We start from the raw sequence: 16,408 nt of genomic DNA, 5'->3' as shown, positions 1-16,408 counted from the left end.
CAATAACCAAATTATGGAAACAGCCTTAATGTCCATCGATAGATGAATGGACAATGAATAAATGGTATATATATACAATGGAACATCGTTAAGCCACAAAAAAATAAAATCTTGCTATTTGCAATGACATGGATGGAGCTAGAGTACAATGCTAAGCAAAATTAGTCAATCTTAGAATGACAAATACCACATGATTTCATTCAAATGTGAAATTTAAGAAACAAAACAAACTAACGGCGGGGCAGGGGGGGAAGAGAGATGCAAACCAAGAAACAGACTCTTCACTATAGAGAACAAACTGATGGTTACTAGAGGGGAGAAGTGGGGGGTATGGGTGAAATAGGTGATGGGGATTAAAGAATACATTTATCATGATGACCACTGAGTAATGTATAGAATTGTTAAATCACTATATTTTACACCTGAAGCTAATATAATGTCAACTTTGCTGGGAAAAAATACAAGATAAAATAATGAAAATGAACCCCAGAAAAAAGCACAACTATTACATTTTCCAAATAATTCTGCACACTGTTTATCTGTATCTTGGCATATTCCCTGGTAGCAATAGGCAGTCTTATTATTGCATGGTTCTAAATCAGCAGATCTCACATCAGGTACACAAAATTCAGTTCTTCCATTACAATATTCTGTAAAATCACATGGATCTCTGCTTTTCCGACATACAGTTCCTCTTACAGATATCTGTAGGACAAAGAAAAACAATTTTTTTTGTAAAAAAGTAAACCAAAAATGTAACATAACTTAAATAAGAGCAATGTATTTCTGTCATTTCTGTTATTACATTTTTAACTACTTAAAGTCAAATTATGAATTTACTTGAAAGCTCCAGTGAAATAGATTGGAAAAAACCCAAATGTAAATCTGTGGATGAATAGATTGACAAATTGTGGTATATTCACACAATGGAATATTTTCAGCCATTTAAAGGAGTACTGATACATATGCTCCAAGGTGGATGAACCTTCAATGCTATGTTAAGTGAAGAAAGCCAGACACAACGGCTCACGTATTCTATACTTTTACTTATATGAAATATCCAGAATAGGCTACTCCGCACAGAAGAAAATTGATGATTGCCAGGGACTGAGGGGAAGGGAGAAAGGAGAACATGGGCTTAAAGGGATGGGAGTCTCCTGTTTGAGTGAGGAACATGTTTTGGAACTAGATAGAGGTGGCAGTTGCATGACATTGTGAATGTACTGAATGCCACTAAGTTGTTCACCTGAAAATGGCAAGTGTCATGGTACATGATTTTCACTCTAATGTTTTTAAAGGCTCTGCCAAATGTAGGAATTATCCCGTGTCTAAGGGAAGGGAAAGGGACTGTGTAGAAAAGCTTTTGTGCTCAATCTTGCTGATTTGGAGACAAAGGCCAAGATGAGAGCCCTGGTGAAGGGAAGAGAGACAAGGTTTACTGCTAAGTAGTAGAAACTCTAGGCTTGCCTCTATATTCGTGCTTGAAGACAAGTGACCACTGGCTTTAATTACTAGCACACAGAATGAAGAAGAGCACACATAGAACGAAGTAGAATGACGTTAGAAGATATTTCATTGAAAAGAGCACACATAGAACGAAGTAGAATGACGTTAGAAGATATTTCATTGACAGAGAACCTGGCAAATCTGAAATCTGGCAATCAAGATCTCTAAGTAATCAGCTTCTATAATTGTCGCTGACTCCTGAACGTGACACAGAAAAGGCAAGGTGCTTCAATGAAGTGATCCCCAAAAGACAAATCTTACTCAGTGTCCTTTCAGTGTAGCTATAAAGGAAAATTGAATGGAAAACTTCTCAAGGGAAGTCAAGGATTCAATCTAATTCTGGGACCAGGAGTCCTTCCAAAGTTAAACTTCAGTATTAGAAATGCTACATGCTGACTATTCTACATGGACTCCATTTCTGCTGTTCTCAAAATGAGATGATTTATTATATTATTATTATTATTATTAGCTTATTCAAACACTGTACGTCAACTGTGTGTTGCGTGGCTTCTTTGTAACTTTGTAAAGTTGTTGGATCATGAAGAGCTACAGTCAGTTATGGCCTCAGGTATGACCAAGAGGAATCCATTGTGTCCAAATAATCTGGAATTGGTATTGGATAACTGGATGGATCTTGAGTAGAAATTGAAACAACGTAGTGAAGGCAAAGATAAGAAAGAGGTTGGAAAAAGTCTAAGAACATCTTCTGAATTCTGAAGTCAACTGTGTATGAATCAAGAATTTAAAGTTATATATTTGAAAGTTGTGTGGGAAAAAAATAAAATAAGTGAATGCACAAGAACAAAAAAAAAAATCATGAAAGAAAATACTGTAGTAATTTGAAAGCTTACCAGGCAAGTATCTTTATTACAGCATGGCCCAGTGCCACACTCTGCAAATTCAGTCAGAGTACAATCTTCAGGATTACAGCATTTTTCAAATTTTTTGCAATGCTAAAGGTAAATGTAATCAAGTTCAATAGGAATTTTCAATCAAATAAATCATTTTCTTTATTGTCAAAATATACTTGAGTATGTCTCTTAATTACAATCACAGTATGATTTTTTACTTCTGTATTTATTTTTAACACCACTTCATATGAAACTAATATATTTCCAGTATAGGAAAAAAAGATAGTAATGAAATTATTTATGATTCATGCTTAAGAAACTGAATTGTTAAAAATTTAATGTAATTTCTGTCAATCTTCTTCGTGTTCATAAATATATACACTGTAAATTTAAAAGTTTTTACATTTATTGTATCATAAATAGTTTTTCATCTCCCCAATTCTCCTCAAGATATCATTTTGAGAATATATAAAAATTTATGAATGTAACAAAATAGAGGTTTTGATATTATAATATTTTATTATTTAAAGGATGTTTCAATGAAAATTTTATTATTATTTTTGCCTCCAAGATTTTATATTAAAGATTAATTCTAGAAGTTATTAGGTCATAGAGTACAAAAATATTAAAGACTATAAAATACTCTTATTTACTTCTTTCTATATACTTATCTATTCAGTGCAAGAGTGATGTTTCACAAGACTGATAGTAATATTTTAAAAATTAGTAAACTGATAGGTGTGAAAGGCAAAAATAACTAAGTGCTTACATCTGTTTCAATTTTTATTATTTTCATTACTAATGCTACAAATTCTTAAAAATACATATTCTGGTTTAGTTTATATTTCTATGCATATATTTCTGTAAGGCATTCTGTTTATTTCCTGTATTTGTAAGCACTTTTATATTAATTATAATAACCCCTGGCAACTACTATATCTTTATTATGTTTTACAATTTGTCGTTGACAACTGACTTTTGTTTTGGTGCATTTTGGGTTTGTTTGTTTGTTTGGGTAAATTTTAGATATTGTGAGATTGTGAAATGGTAGAACTCTGAGAACTATCATCTTTTTTCATGGTTTGTTCTTGAGTTTATGGATAAAAATTTCTTCCACCCTAACCCCAGTAAATATGTGAGTCTTAGTGTATGTGTAAAATGTTTGTGTTATATATAGTATGTATTTATTTATTTTTTGTTGACTGATTTGAGGAGTGTGTTGTGAAAGAAGCTATAATGATATATCTCTTTCCCAAAACAGAAATTAAATTTATCAGTTGTTTTTATATATTCTATAAAATTATTATTCATAATTTATTCCCGATCTTTTGTAATATCTAGATTGTTATATAATATACTATATAAAATTAGATACAACGTCAATGTCTTCAATTACATTACTGCATGTACTAAAGCATATTTTAAAATGTTATTATTGGGTGCCTGGGTGGCTCAGTCGGTTAAGCATCTGCCTTTGGCTCAGGTCATTATCTCAGGGTCCTGAGATTGAGTCCCACATCAGGCTCCTTGCTCAGCAGGGAGCCTGCTTCTCCCTCTGCCTGCCACTCTCTCTGCTTGTGCTCACTATCTCTCTTTCTGGGTCAAATAAATAAATAAAATTTTTAAAAGTTATTATTATATGTTTAATATTTACAGGAGTCAGATATTTTTCCATTTTCATGTTTCATTATTAAAAAGAATGTATTATGCTTCATAATATTAAGATTTTAATAAAAATTATCAAGAGTATTTAGTAAAGTAACAGAAGATTGAACACACACTAAATATTAATATTGGGGGGGGGGTCAATGACATGAAAGAGAAAGCCTCCAAAAGCTAGAATCAAAGAGAAAGCCTATAGTGAAGAGCATCTTTCGACAATACTTGATGTATAATGGAAAGCTATACTAAATGCTGGGCTTAGAAATTGATGTTCAATGAATCATGGTTTAAAAATGGAATCCCACCATGGGACTGGGTGTGAGAACTTTTTAAAATAGGCAACTGTTAGGGAGCCTGGGTGGCTCAGTCCATCAATTAGCTGCCTTCAGCTCAGGTCATGATCCCAGGGCCCCCAGACCAAGCCCCACCATCAGGCTTTCTGCTCTGTGGGAGCCTGCTTCTCCTTCTCCCCCACTTGTGCTGTCTAGCTCTCGCTCCCTCTCTCTGTCTCTCAGATAAATGAAATCTTGAAAATAGAAAACAAAATAAGTAAATGTGGTATGCCATTGAGAAATTAGAAAAATCAAAAAAATATTTTTTTTACTTCTAGTTATCCAAACTTTTATCAAATATCTTTTCAATATTTAATATCATAATTTTTGTCTCTTGTTCATTTTGATAGATGTTGGAAAGTACTGAAATGTTTCTCTACTTCTGGAATAAACTCCAAAAGTATATTCTTTTTTCACATATTCACTGGGATTATTTGATCATTTTAATTTAGACATTTTGCAGGTATTTTCCAAAATATGGATCAATCATTCAAAGTAATGTTAAGCTGGTTGTCAGAGGAATCAACTTTTATGATTTAATTCTATTTCTATATGCTTGCAAAGGACACTGGAAATGGATTTTTTAAAAAGGTACACAATTTATAATAACATTCAGAAACATGAAATATTTAGGTTTTAATTTAATTAGAGACATCTAAATAAATGGAATGATATACCTATGTTCATGGTTTGAAAATCACATTCTGAATACATTAATTCCCCACAAATTCATGTATAGATTCAAAAAAATCCCAATCAAAATTTTGCAAAGTTTTTATATTTTTAGGGGGTATGAGTAGAAATGGAAAAGTTGATTCCAAATTTTACATAGAAATACAAAGACCTAAAATCACCAAATCTATCTTCAGGAAAAAATACAAAATATGAAGACACAATTTACCTAATTTTGTGAGTCAGGGTAAGAAGGACTGATATTGGTGTAAGGATAGATATATGGATCAATAAAACACAAAGTATGTGAACTGTTTTTCAATAAGGATAGCACAGTAATTCAATGGCAAAAGGATATTTTCCAACAAATGGGCCTAGAGATATTGGATATACATACAGAGAAAAAATATGCCCTACTATTTAAACAACAAAAATTACTCAAAATGTATTATGGGCATACACATTAAAGCTAAAATCAGTAAATTTCTGGAAGAACGCTTATGAGAAAGTTTCACAACCTTCGGATTGATAGGACACAAAGTACAAGCCATGCCACATATTCGGAGAAAATCTGGCAAAAGATTTGCATATAGTTTATATTAAGAATTCCTATAACCATATAATTAAAAAATCCCATCAAAATTTGTAAAATATGTGAACATTCAAAAAGGAGACATAGACATACGAATGTCTCACAACCACATGAGACACTGTCCAGTATGATTAGTCATCAGGGAAATACAAATTAAAACTGCAGTGAAATACCAGCACACATTGAAATGACGAAAATGCAAGAGACTGGAAGTAACAGAAGTTGGTAAGAATAAGGAACAACTGCCACTCTCATACATAGATGGTTTGAATATAAAATATTACGAGGATTTTAAAATGCAGATTGATGCTTTGTTACAAATTTAATAATACAAATTAACATATGTCCCAGAAATTCTATTCCTGGAAATAGAGAGAAAAAAAAAAAGACATATTCTTTAGAAGCATTTTTCATAATACTTGAAACCAAAAACAACCTAAATGTTCATAAGTAATTGCACAAATAAACAATGTTATATTCATACAAAAAATACTACTCCAGGGGCGCCTGGGTAGTGCAGTCATTAAGCATCTGCCTTCGGCTCAGGGCGTGATCCTAGCGTTATGGGATCGAGCCCCAAATCAGGCTCCTCCGCTGTGAGCCTGCTTCTTCCTCTCCCACTCCCCCTGCTGTGTTCCCTCTCTCGCTGGCTGTCTCTGTCAAATAAATAAATAAAATCTTTAAAAAAAAATACTACTCCACAATAAATACCAATGAACTATAGATATGTTCAATTATGCAGTTAAATATCAAAAATATAAGCAAAAAATCTAGAATCAAAAAGGATCCAAAATCTATGATTCATTCAAGTGAAGTTCAGTAGTGGGCAAAAATAATATGTTGTGACAGGATTAGAAATTTCAGGTACTAATGGGATTGACTCCTCCATGTCAATGGAGTTATGGGAGAACTGTCTGTGGTAATGTAAATATTTTAATACTTATTTTATCCACATCTAATTAAGTATAACATAAGTCAAATCAAAAAACAAAACAAAATTCAGCAAGCCAGAAGGAAAACAATATAAATAAATATAATGAAGACTACCTAGACACATCCTAAATCTTTGTGCTGAAACAAAAGACAAAGTACAATGCCTGTAAAGACAGATGGGTTCTGTGGATCATTGGGCCAGGTGTGGAGCTAACTTGGTTGCTGAAGTTTTCAGTGATAATGGGGACTAATGGTCTTTGACCATCATTCTTGAGGTTCCTGATGATTTCCATCAGTGGGGTTGGTGGTCTTGTAATATTAAGGAAAGCTTATTGTGGTGGTTGTCCATTCATCTACTATCAAGAAAATAAAACTACTTTCCTTCTGCTGGTAGCCATAAATATAGATAGAAAAATCCCTGGTGATCAAGAGCAGTTAGTCACTCTAACATTTACCGAGATATGTTCTTAATGCACGAGAAAGGGAAGAAATTAGAGATATATGCAGGGAAAAGCCTAATGAAATCCTAAAACCTAGGTTCATCTGACTAACATATTAGGGATCAATGCAGGTTTTTCGGGATCTGAAGACTAGGAATCACGTGGTCGCTTAAGAACCAACCTCACGCTCTAAGCATCACTGGTCAGTGACCACTCTGGTTAATGATAGGGACATGGAGGAAGAGAATGTAAAGACTGACTGCAGCTTATTGCAGAAGGTCTTGTTAAAAGATAAACTGAGCAAAACTCAATTCAAATTGGGCAGCATCCAGTCTAGCCAAAGAAAGATCTGTGAAGCCGTACAAAATGAAATAATTTTATAGGCAGAAGGGAGCAAGAACAAGGAAGTTATACTAGCAAAAAAGCAGGCTTGTTAATGCAAAGTTACATTCCTTTAGGGGACAGCAGGGGCAATAACTAATACTGATCAGGTGATTCCTGATTGGCTGGTTTAAGATTCTATTTCTGGGAGAGCTAAAACCAATTAAGTCTTGGTTTAGTAACATGGGGCGTTGCCCAAGTGACTCCCTTGTGGTCCCGTTACCTTGTTTTGTTTTGTTTTTTTAAAGATTTTTTATTTATTTATTCAACAGAGACAGCCAGCGAGAGAGGGAACACAATCGGGGGAGTGGGAGAGGAAGAAGCAGGGTCCCAGCAGAGAAGCCTGATGTGGGCCTCGATCCCATAACGCCGGGATCACGCCCTGAGCTGAAGGCAGACGCTTAACTGCTGTGCCACCCAGGCGCCCCTGTTACCTTGTTTTTAACAGGCTTTACAGCTATAATAAAACAATGGCCTATCCAAGATAAATGCCAATTTTCCAATAGATGCCCTTGAAATCTAGTGGGGCAAGCAACCGTTTTTCTTTGGTCCACCGTGACTCCATCCTAGGTTTTTAATGAAGACTAAGAGTGCCCAGATGTTGAAATAGGCATGTAAATCAGATCAATCAGTTCATATAAACAGTGTGACCAAGCTATCAGAAACAACTGAATCTCTTCTTGTGTCCCAGGAATAATCTCTGAAAAAATATTCAGGAACTGGGCAATAAAATACTCTGAATACGCACTTCTACAAAATGTAGACAAAATTCCCTACAAGCCAAGGGCCAGAAAAAGAAACCAACCAATAATTCAAGTCTGAGTCATAAGACCATGTAGATCTGGATATTACGCCAGAGAAAATCTAATGAGGAATCTGATGGTCTGTTCTTAGGAGAAATTCTCTCTCACTACTGGGCTACAGAAGATCTTCATCTTCAGAAAGATGAAATGTATGCTTTTTTTTTAAGGTTTATTTATTTGAGAGAGAGAGAGAATCTCCAGCAGACTCCCCACTGAGCGTGGATCCTGACACGGGGCTCCATCCCACGACCCTGAGATAATGACCTGAGCTGAAATCAAGAGTTGGACACTTAACCGACTGAGCCACCCAGGTGTCCTGAAATGTATTCCTAAAGAAGAAATTTTAAAAGGTAGGTAGACAACCAAGAGTTAGCTCCCAGTGGAACACACACTCAAGATAGGCAGTAAAGTCTTTGAATATGGTAATTTCTGGGACGCCTAGCTGGCTCAGTTGGTGGAGAAGGGGTATAGAATATAGATTACCTCCTACAGGTCCCTTCTGGTATTTATGTTTCTCCTACATTATGCTTCAGTCTCCTAAGAACTGGACCTTGAACACGCATCAGCAAAATGTTGCTGAGATTGCAACAGATGTCTTGGCAGCAATTGATTTCTCCCAAAATAGGTCAATGTATTGGATCTAGGCTTGCTATGATAGCCAAATTATTGTTCTCTTGAGAAAACTGCAGGCTACTTGGCAGGAAATAGATAAAATACATTCAAGGAATTTGCCTATCAAAAGAAACACAGAATTGACACAGTCTTGTATTCATTTCCTGTTTCTGCTGTAAAAACAACAACAACAACAACAAAAACCCAACAAAAACAAAAAACTACCAGACTTAGTGGCTTAAAACTCTGCGCATGCATTATTTTATAATTCTGGGGATTAAAAGTCCAAAAGGGGTCTTACTGGACTTAAATCAAGATGTTGAAAGCTGTGAATTCTCTGGAAGCTCTAGAGAAAATCTATTTCCCTACCTTTTACAGATTCTAGAGGCCACCTGCATTCCTTGGCTCATGGAATCTTCACCTTCAAAATCAGCAGAAAAACATCTCCAAATATCATTTTCACATGTCCTCTGACTCTGACCTGCCCCTTGTCATTAGTACATTGGATCTGCTTAGATAATAGAGGATGCCTAACACTATCAAAGTCCTTAGCTTGATCTTATATTCGAAGTCCCTTTGGCCATGTAAGACAAAATTACAGATAGATTGCATACCTAAACATAAACTGCACAAAAAATTCCAAATATATTTTGGGAACACGTGAACATTTGTGTGTGTTTCTCTATATGCTATAAAATGCAGATGTTACAACTGTTCTTTCTGACTTATCCACAAAAGTAACACACCATCATTTTCACAGATCCTAATGATCACAGAGGTAGACCCTATTCAGTGTGGCAAGGTACTTTATAAGGCCAGTATTACCCACAGAAAAGAATTACTGGGGCAATGACAGATATTGGTTACCAATGGTGGGACTTGGGTAAAGCAGTCAAGCCACCTAACACCACAAATTTTAAGAAGGCACACACTCAGGTCATACATTGCTGACTCTGTGTGTTTTGTGGAAGTGATGGTTCCAATGGGCTACCTAGGGGTCTCCCAAGGACAAGATTAGGCCATCTAGAGGAAAAGTGGCAAAGCTGGCAGCCTGAGGCTCCAAAGAGGATAGGGAAATATATCAGTCGGGTCTGAAATTCCCAAAACAAATGGATCATTCAAAATCTGAAGGTGCTAACCAGTGAAATGGAAACTGGAGCAATTCAGGGACTTCTGGTTTCAGCTCTGACATGTAAAGGGCTTGGAAGTATCACTCCCACCTTAACTAAAAAAAAGAGAACAGAACAAAAGCAATTGAATAGGGAATGATCTTTTGAGTAAATGTTGTTGGAACAAATGGATGTGCATATGCAAAAAAAAAAAATTGGACATAGACATTATATTTTCTGCAAAAATCGACCCAAAACAGATCAGAGAAATAAAAGTTAGGGAGAAGGGAAGGGGGGTTAAATAAGTGAAACACAGGGGATTTTTAGGGTGGTGAAACTATTTTGTGTGATACTATAATAGTGAATACATGTCATTATAAATTTTATTTAAGTCCTCAAAATTGTATAACACGAAAGGTGAACTATTGAATTTAGTTAATCATGATGTATCAATACTGGCTCATCCATTATAACAAATGTACAACACTAACATAAGATGCTTATAATAAATAAACTGTGCGTTGGAATTGGGGTAGTGGGTGGGGTGGGTACATAGAGTTCACTGTGTTATTTGCTCTATTTTGCCACAAATCTATTACTATATTTTTTTAAAAATCATCAACTATTTTTAAAAATAGATTAATATTTTACAGCAGGTAACACATTCTGAAAATGTATGTTTGAGCTTAGTCAACACTGGAACTAACCTGGCTATTGTTTTTTTATGCCTTTTGTGTATTTTTTTGTTCTTGTGTTAGTTTTAATCCCTTGATAAATTTTTTCTTGGTTCTCAACATGATATGTATTCATAGCTTCTATAATGATTGGATAAAGTAAGAACTGCCTGTACTCCTAAAATATTTAAAAGTTGTAAAATGTCACATGTAAGGAAAAAATGAAGAAGTACTTTCTGGGGCTGGGGAAGTCCTGAGTAAGGAGAGGCTTGCATTATACCACAGAAATATAAACAAGAATTAGAAACCTTTGTACCCAGAGTGAACAACAAATTAACAATAATTAAAACATTTTTTCTGGGATGCATGGGTGGTTCAGTTGGTTAAGCGTCTGCCTTCGGCTCAGGTCATGATCCCAGGATGCTGGGATTGAGTCCCACATCAGGCTCCTTGATCAGCGTGGAGCCTGCTTTTTCCTCTGCCTGCTGCACCCCCTGCTTGTACGCTTTCTCTCTTTCTCTGACAAATAAATAAATAATCTTTAAAAAATTAAAATATTTTTTCCACTAATGGCCTTTGGCATATAGCAAAGAGTATAGCTACTACTTTATATACCATTGTGGGAAGTTGACCAAATTCATTTTAATTTCATCAGGCATGCTTAGAGCATAGCTTTACTGCTCTGGACTCCCACAGTGATGTGTCTTCTCTGGATTATACTAACTCTTGTGAAATGTGATACATTATCGAGTATGTAGATAATTCTGTCACAATCATAACATTTTTATAATGGTCTGCACTGAAAAACTTTATTGCTGTATGCTGCATGCTATTTAATTTAAACATATATGACTAAAGACAGACTTTACAATCCAAATAATATTCTTGATATGCTGGTATATGAATCACCAAAAAAAACCAGGTAACTTTCATTGGAGGTAGGTGGAGTTCAGCAACAAGATCACTGAAAGCAGTCCAGGATAATGGGGGAAGAAAGCCTTGCCATTGGGCCCTATTTCTAATTACGATCCCATGAAATTGCAGGCATCTCTGACTATACACAGCTGATTTCATCCTCTGGCCCTGAATTTCCTTTGACATTCACTGGCTTATTGGAACCAAAGAACTTTATTCCATAGTTCAGTGAAGTAAAGGTATGATTCTGATATTCCCATTAAAAGTTCTTTATGATACAATCCAATCTAATTGGGTGGGAAAACCCCCAAAAGTTCCATCATAAACACATTGGCCTCTGACACTGGTAAACCCACAAATAGAAGGCTATTCACCCATAAGAAACTGATATCACCAGCCCACCTACTGCTTCACCTGAACTATTAGATCATTGGGGTCCTGCCTACAAGACCTGTCTCATGCTAAGAAAACTTGGTTTACTGGAGAAACAGCGTACCTCTGAGCCTTCTACCAACAAGTGATAGACTGCTGATAGTTTACAGAAGTGAATGCTGATGAAATAGCCAAAAAATGTATGAAAGACATGCACAGACCATTCAAGAATAAGAAAACCCAAAGTAGGTAAGACATTCTCAATTCAAAAAATACATACACATCTACCTCAGGACATAGCAGGTTCACCTATTGGGGTACAGCCTAGAGAAATGCAGGCACATGTTCAGCAGGAAACATGTGCAAAAAAAGCCATAACTGCATGAGTCTTAATAATAAAACTTACATTTTCACTGACATAGAACAGATCAATAAATGAACTATATTATTCATAAAAATTAACACTAAAAGCAATGAAAACATTTGGACTATAACAGCTACATTCAAAAATAGATGAACTTTGCAAGTATAATATTGAGTGAAAGGCCGAGTTACCAAATGATATAAACCATAGGACTGCAATATAAATGTACGAAACAGTCAACCAAAGTATATTGCCTAAGGCTGCAAAAAATAGAGGTAAAACTATGTTGGAGAGTAAAACACTGAAATGATCATCATTACATTGTAAATGATGGTTGGAAGAAAGGGGCATGTGAACACAGAACTCCTTTGGCAGAGGTAAGGTTTTGTTTTGACCTTAGAGTAAGTTATTCAGGTGCTTGTTAAGTATCTATTTGTTAACACTCTACATTCATTATTCATGTGTATTATATATCACAATGAAATGATGAGTACGACATACATATTTTTTTTTTTTGGTAAACAAAAGTGGGCAGTGAACTGCCCTATCAAGAGAACATACATAAAGAGAATATATAAAGTATATTTTAAGTATGTATTTATGTATATTTTAAGGAATAGAATATAATTCAAAAGGACATTATCTCAGAAGGAAACTTTTACATGGAAAAAAAAAAACCCTTAATAAGCAAAAGGAATGTTAGATCAAATAAAGCAACTATCTTCTGAATAAAATCTCTGGAGTATTTTCTAATGTAAATAAAAATGACAGAAATTAAATATTTTACAAAAATGTCATGTAAGTTAATTGGATCATAAATCCGGTTATTTGGGGGGAATGTGGCCCAGATATGGTAAAACCTTAAGTATATTTCTTAAAAAAATGCAAGGATAATCACTAAAGGGAGAAAGTACGTATTTACTGAATCACTGAAAGAAATAGTGGAAGAAAGAAAACAAAACATACAGATCAAAAGAAAAAATTCAGTTGAGAAACAGATGTGGCAAAGTGAAAAGTTACATTTACATAGAAAATGTAAACATTTGAGACAACTAAACTTATAAATAATATGTAGTCTAGAGGACCATAGAAGTCATAACAGCCAGGTGTGCCTGGGTGGCTCAGTCAGTTAAGTGCCCAACTCCATTTTGGCTGGGGTCATGATCTCAGGGTTGTGAGATCCAGCCCTGCGATGGGCTCTGCAGGATGGGTGTGGAGCCTGCTTAAGATTCTCTCTCTCTCCCTCTCCCTAGACCCCTTCCTACTCTCTCAAAAAAAAAAAAAAAAAGTCATAACAGGTAAATGTAATGAGGTATCCTGGAGATGATCTTGGGACAGAAAGATGTCATTAGGTAAAAACAAATGGATAAATTATGGACTCTAGTTAATTAAAACAATAGGCAAAAAGTCATAATAATGTTTACAGGGATAATCTAATATATCAAAGACAGAGTGAATAATAAATTAAAACCCAATGAAAATATTGAACTTAATAGTACACAAAAACTAAATGTAAATAGAAAAATATCAGGGAAATAAGAATTAAAGAAAGCCTGTGTGTGTACGGATACAGATGTATGCCAGACCAGATAGATTTTAAAACAGAAAGCAACATGAGAGAAAAACAGATTCAGTATTTAAAGGTAAATGTTAAATTTCTAGGAAGATATAAAAATTGTAAATATGTTTGCACCACATAAAAAACTTCAGAATATACAAAGTATGAATTGAGTCAGTTTTAATGAGAATGGGCAAATACAACTGTATAGTTGGAGGTATCAATATTATTTCTTAAGTACTGAGAGTTCAAGCAAACGAAACTAATAAAAATATAGAGTATGAGTCATTAACTTAAAAATTATAATGCAACCAAATTATATAGAATTTTGTTCCTAACAGTTCACATCTTCTCAAGCAAATATGAAATATTCAAAATTATCACTATTTATAATTATATGAAAGTGGTTATAACAAAATTCAATGATTAGCCATCTTACCAAGCACAAATTTAAAAAATAGCAAAAAGCTAAATATAACAACACATCAAGAATTATTATTAATCAAATTCTGTGAAGTCGAGTTAAAAATAAAGATCCCACAGTTGCAAGAATGGAAATTAGGAGATGAGGAGATAAACAATACACATGTAATAACTTAGTGAACCAACGCAGTCGCTTTGGAGGTGTTCAGGAGATCACTGAGGTGATGGTAATAGTATTGACGTTAACCGTGTTTATAATACAGAAAAGCGGGTATTGCTATCAGTGGTTACACAATGAAGAAAATCTACCTCTTTAATCCACGCTACACTTACCCTTTACTTAAACTCTTCAAATGCTTTAAATTCAGCATGAGTCAATTATCACATGCCCCAACATCTCCCTTAGATATTTGATAAATGGTGCAGCATTTAGGGGGAAAAAAAAAGTCTTTCCATTTTATATCACATCTATGTTTATAAGGCTACACAGAAAACACAAGAAAAATCTTTAGATAAACTATTATGTTTGTCACTGACCTGTTTACTACCACAATCACATTGTTCCGGCGGTTCCAAAATTCCGTTGCCACAGAGTGAACTTCTTCCTTGGTAAGCCACTTCTGAAACTATTTGATTCTGAAGACATTCAAATTCAGGCTGTGAAACCATACGTTTAAATTCATCCATGCTGCAACTGCTAAAAAACTTTACACCATGGGAACGTCTAAAAATAAATTATATTCTTCAGATAAATGGATGAAAATCAGTTTCAAAGAAACCCTCTTCAATAGAGTACTATGAATTCTGTACACTTCACTTACAGAAGAGCCAGGAAGGGGAGAAGCTTTTTTCCCCCTTAAGTTTTTATTTAACTACCAGTTAGTTAACATATAGTGTATTAATAGTTTCATGTGTTTTTTTCCTAATGCAAGTCATAAATAAAAGCAGTAAGTCCCTTTGTATCGTAATTCCATATAATAGCTAGCATGTAGAGGAAGTTAAAATGACATGAGTTAGAATATATTAAAACTCTTAACAGTGCTTCACACACAAAAAGCTCTCTTTAAATATATCTTATTTTCATTATTATTGTCAATATAATTATTATCATTATAATAATAAGTAATAGTTATAAGAAAATGAAATGCATTAGGAAATTTATGTAAGCTGAAGGAAGAAAAGATGATTATGCTAATGAAAAATCAGGGTTATTTATTCTTTGGTATCAAAATCTACCAACTAAAATATATCAACATTGAGTACATAAAATCTGTAAGTCCAAGATTCTTTTTCATTTTAAATTTGTAGATTTCTAAGTGTACTGCTTAATGGGCTTTTGTTTAATTTTGTAGCAATCTAAATCTTAGAGAAATGATACAATATAGTTCAAAGAATAAATTTTGTTTCCTGAAACAGTTAAGAATAATTGCCAAAAACAATCTTAATAACTCTAAGTATTTTAATGTATAATTCTTACATAGAAATGAATTCTCCTTAAGCATACCCTTCAAAATCAGAGATAGGACACATTACTAACATCTAATCCTCAGATTCCATTCAAATTTCCCCATCATCACAGTATTGGCACTTTATAGCAATAGGATACAGTTCAGAATCAACCATTTAGTTCTCAATATCTAAGTTTGTTTAGTTTAGTTATTTACATTTGTTCTTGAATTTGAAAAGTTTTATGATTACAGGCTGATTATTTGCTAAAATAATCCTTTTCCTCAATTTAGGATTTAGGATCATAAAATGTTTTCTCGTAACTACGCTGAGGTTATGCAACTTGGCAACGTTAATTACGGAATCGTTGCTGAGTCTGTTTTCATTGCATACTAACAAATGTTTCACAATTTTAATTCTGAACATGTTTTCCAATTATACTAACTGGGTTATAATCCATTACTATCATTGTTATTTATGACATTCGAATTGCCCTGATTTGGCTACCGGGAGCCACTTCAAACTGGTTTTGTGTCCCTTTGACAAATCTCCATAGTTTTTTGAACACCTCCTTATATTCTGACATGCGTGAGATGTTCCACACTCATTTGATATTTCTGCCTTAGCCCTAGAATCAATCATTTCTCCAAGGTGTCCCAGTTCCTTTTAGTGGAGAATAGAATTTTTTTATTATTTCTTTTTATTGAAGGGTAATTGACAATAATCTTACATTAGTTTCACCTGCACATTTGTATTCAACATT

General features: G+C 34.3%; 1 protein-coding gene across 1 annotated transcript in view; it reads right to left on the bottom strand.

Moving 5' to 3' along the window:
• Positions 1-316: 316 nt before the first annotated feature.
• LOC123780331 (A disintegrin and metallopeptidase domain 3-like) overlaps positions 317-16,408 on the bottom strand; it is an 89,165-nt gene continuing 73,073 nt past the window's right edge. Inside the window, exons 12-13 of the mRNA XM_087856380.1 lie at positions 14,737-14,923; positions 317-705 (exon numbers count right to left, since the gene is read on the bottom strand). Coding sequence (XP_087712506.1) covers positions 370-705; positions 14,737-14,923 — 523 coding nt within the window. The 3' untranslated portion in view covers positions 317-369. The remainder of the gene's footprint in view (positions 706-14,736; positions 14,924-16,408) is intronic.

Source organism: Ursus americanus, chromosome 27, assembly GCF_024610735.1.
Source record: "Ursus americanus isolate L20-20 chromosome 27, mUrsAme1.1.p, whole genome shotgun sequence".
NCBI lineage: Eukaryota > Metazoa > Chordata > Mammalia > Carnivora > Ursidae > Ursus > Ursus americanus.
Note: the sequence above shows the minus strand (reverse complement) of the source record. Positions and strands in the feature narration are given on the sequence as shown.